Consider the following 2,480-nt stretch of genomic DNA (forward strand, 5'->3'; position numbering starts at 1 on the left):
TGGTATATAATACTATTAACTACTGTAGGTGAGAGGAACACGAACTGTTTTAATATGATACTAGTGCTGGTATATAATACTATTAACTACTGTAGGTGAGAGGAACACGAGCTGTTTTAATATGATACTAGTGCTGGTATATAATACTATTAACTACTGTAGGTGAGAGGAACACGAACTGTTTTAATATGATACTAGTGCTGGTATATAATACTATTAACAACTGTAGGTGAGAGGAACACGAGCTGTTTTAATATGATACTAGTGCTGGTATATAATACTATTAACTACTGTAATAGTAACAAATGTGTAACAAATTATAAACTTATTTTTATAAAGAAGATAAATTATTGTAAATGAACATTTTTAAAAATAATACCGCATGGAGGCAGTCAAGTTGAAAGGACAGGTTATGGAAGAATGACGAAGTTGGAAACTGTGTATTGATGTGTGTGTGTATATTTATATATGTATTATATATGTTAAAATATTTTGGAAACTGTGTATTGATGTGTGTGTGTATATTTATATATGTATTATATATGTTAAAATATTTTTTTCTTTTTTTTCAGACTACTTACACCGACAAAGGACCGAAGGTTTGTAATTTTTTTCCGTTTAACTTTCCCTGTGTAATTAACTATTATTTAATTTGATTTGTGTTTATTTATAGAAGGGATATTAGTTTACATTAGTAACGGGTGAAAAATATGTGTTTAAAACAATAAAGAACGCGTCGAAAGTCATATATTACTCTCGCTGGTGATACTCCTAACTGACTTACTAATACGACTCAAAACAAACAAATCCTTAGTTAGGCATGGCATTACAAGTGTTAAATAATGATTCAAGTTACAGCAATGTTCGACTGTTTAGTTTAAGTTTTTCATAAAATCGAATGCAACGTCTGTCAGTATTCACTTTATAGATTATTAAAGCATTAATTTATTAATTAATAAAGCCAGAATTATTATTTTTAACTCTGTTGTGGTGTTTAGTTTTAGAGACGTCATATGAACATGAAAATACTATCTGATGGAAAAAAATAATATTTTTTGTAACAATGCTCTAAGGCAGCGAATAGGGGACTGAGCACAAAACAGTGACGTCAATTATGCAAATATCAACAAAAGCTGAGTGTGCAACTTTAGATGAAATTATAAATAAATCTCAGTTTACCTATATATTTATGTAAAACAATGCAATGTCAGCATAATCTGAAAAGTTTAAAACAATTCATTCATAGGTTTTTAACTTATAATTTAAACTTGTGTTCTAAAATTGGGGCTTTGGACCCTTATTGTGTCCTGCCAAACTTACCCATTAGCAACAAGCAATGAGAAAATTGACTATAGAGTTTCATGATCTTTTGTAGGTTAGTTCGGCAAAGCCTTAACAAATTCACGAGTTCGAATCTCGCTCGATTTCCGTTCACACTTCTCCAGAGAAATTTTAACTTTACTGGACCGGTTGTAAACCACAAGTTAATTTTCTAGTGTTGATCCCACTTCATACTTTTCGTTATAATTGTCTGTATTTTTAACAGATAACTAAGTATTATCCTTATATGTTAACTATATAACAGCTTTGATATGAAAATTGCTGTAAATTTGGGATTTTTTTTTACTTAATTAAAGTTCGTTTTAACACTAAAAATTCATTTCGACTTCGAATTCATTCAAACATACGCGTTTCATTATCAAATTATGAATATAATGAATTGTTTTTATATAGAAAAGGGGTAAGTAGTATGATTAGCACTTGATTTCTTACTAATTTAAGACTTTTCTGTTTTAAAAAGCTGGAAAAAAAAAACATTTTCAACGTACATAAATATTAAACGATGCTATGTTAATGACGTTAATAAACACATAGGTTCAAGAAGTCAATTTAACACAAAAATATGATACCCAGTAACCCGAGCTCTGTTTGAAGAAGAAAGGTCCACTTTTCAAAAGTGCTTAGGTTATAGGTTATTGTATTTTTGTGTTGAAAGGTAGCTGTTTGAATCAACATAAAAATTACTAAAACATTGTAATAAAACTTACATGATCAAAACAAAAATTATACCAAGAAAATTGTTTTATTGACAATATTGGAAATAATGTGAACACAGTGCCTTATAAAAACCTAAACATCGTGCTCTCGGGTCGCTTATCTGATTTTCAATCAGCTCATTCCTATGCCAAACATGGTCTGCCTGGAAAAACACGCGCTGCAGAAGTTCGACCTTCAACGAGCGTGAAGGTTATCTAAATCAAGTATTTCTCAATCTTAATGCCCGTGTTGTTTTGTTCCTTAAGGCACGGATTTCTCGTCTTAGTAAATATTTCATAGTATATAAGAAAGAACCGTTTATATGTAGTGTTATTATGTCATTGTAACAATGGAGTAACTATAGATGTTAATCAGTGTAATAGACTTAAAATAAGACCCAAAACTCGAGCGCTTTCGAATAGTTGACTATTCTTCTTCAGGAG

The 2,480-nt window shown here is 30.2% G+C and overlaps 1 protein-coding gene across 1 annotated transcript in view; it reads left to right on the forward strand.

Annotated features, from left to right (window-relative positions):
- Window positions 1–2,480, forward strand: part of LOC106468360 (4-hydroxyphenylpyruvate dioxygenase-like) — a 43,611-nt gene that overhangs the window by 10,814 nt on the left and 30,317 nt on the right. The window contains exon 2 of the mRNA XM_013928778.2: window positions 573–599. Within this exon, the coding sequence (XP_013784232.1) occupies window positions 573–599 (27 nt within the window). The remainder of the gene's footprint in view (window positions 1–572; window positions 600–2,480) is intronic.

This window comes from Limulus polyphemus, unplaced genomic scaffold (genome assembly GCF_000517525.1).
Source record: "Limulus polyphemus unplaced genomic scaffold, Limulus_polyphemus-2.1.2 Scaffold2979, whole genome shotgun sequence".
NCBI classification, from domain to species: domain Eukaryota; kingdom Metazoa; phylum Arthropoda; class Merostomata; order Xiphosura; family Limulidae; genus Limulus; species Limulus polyphemus.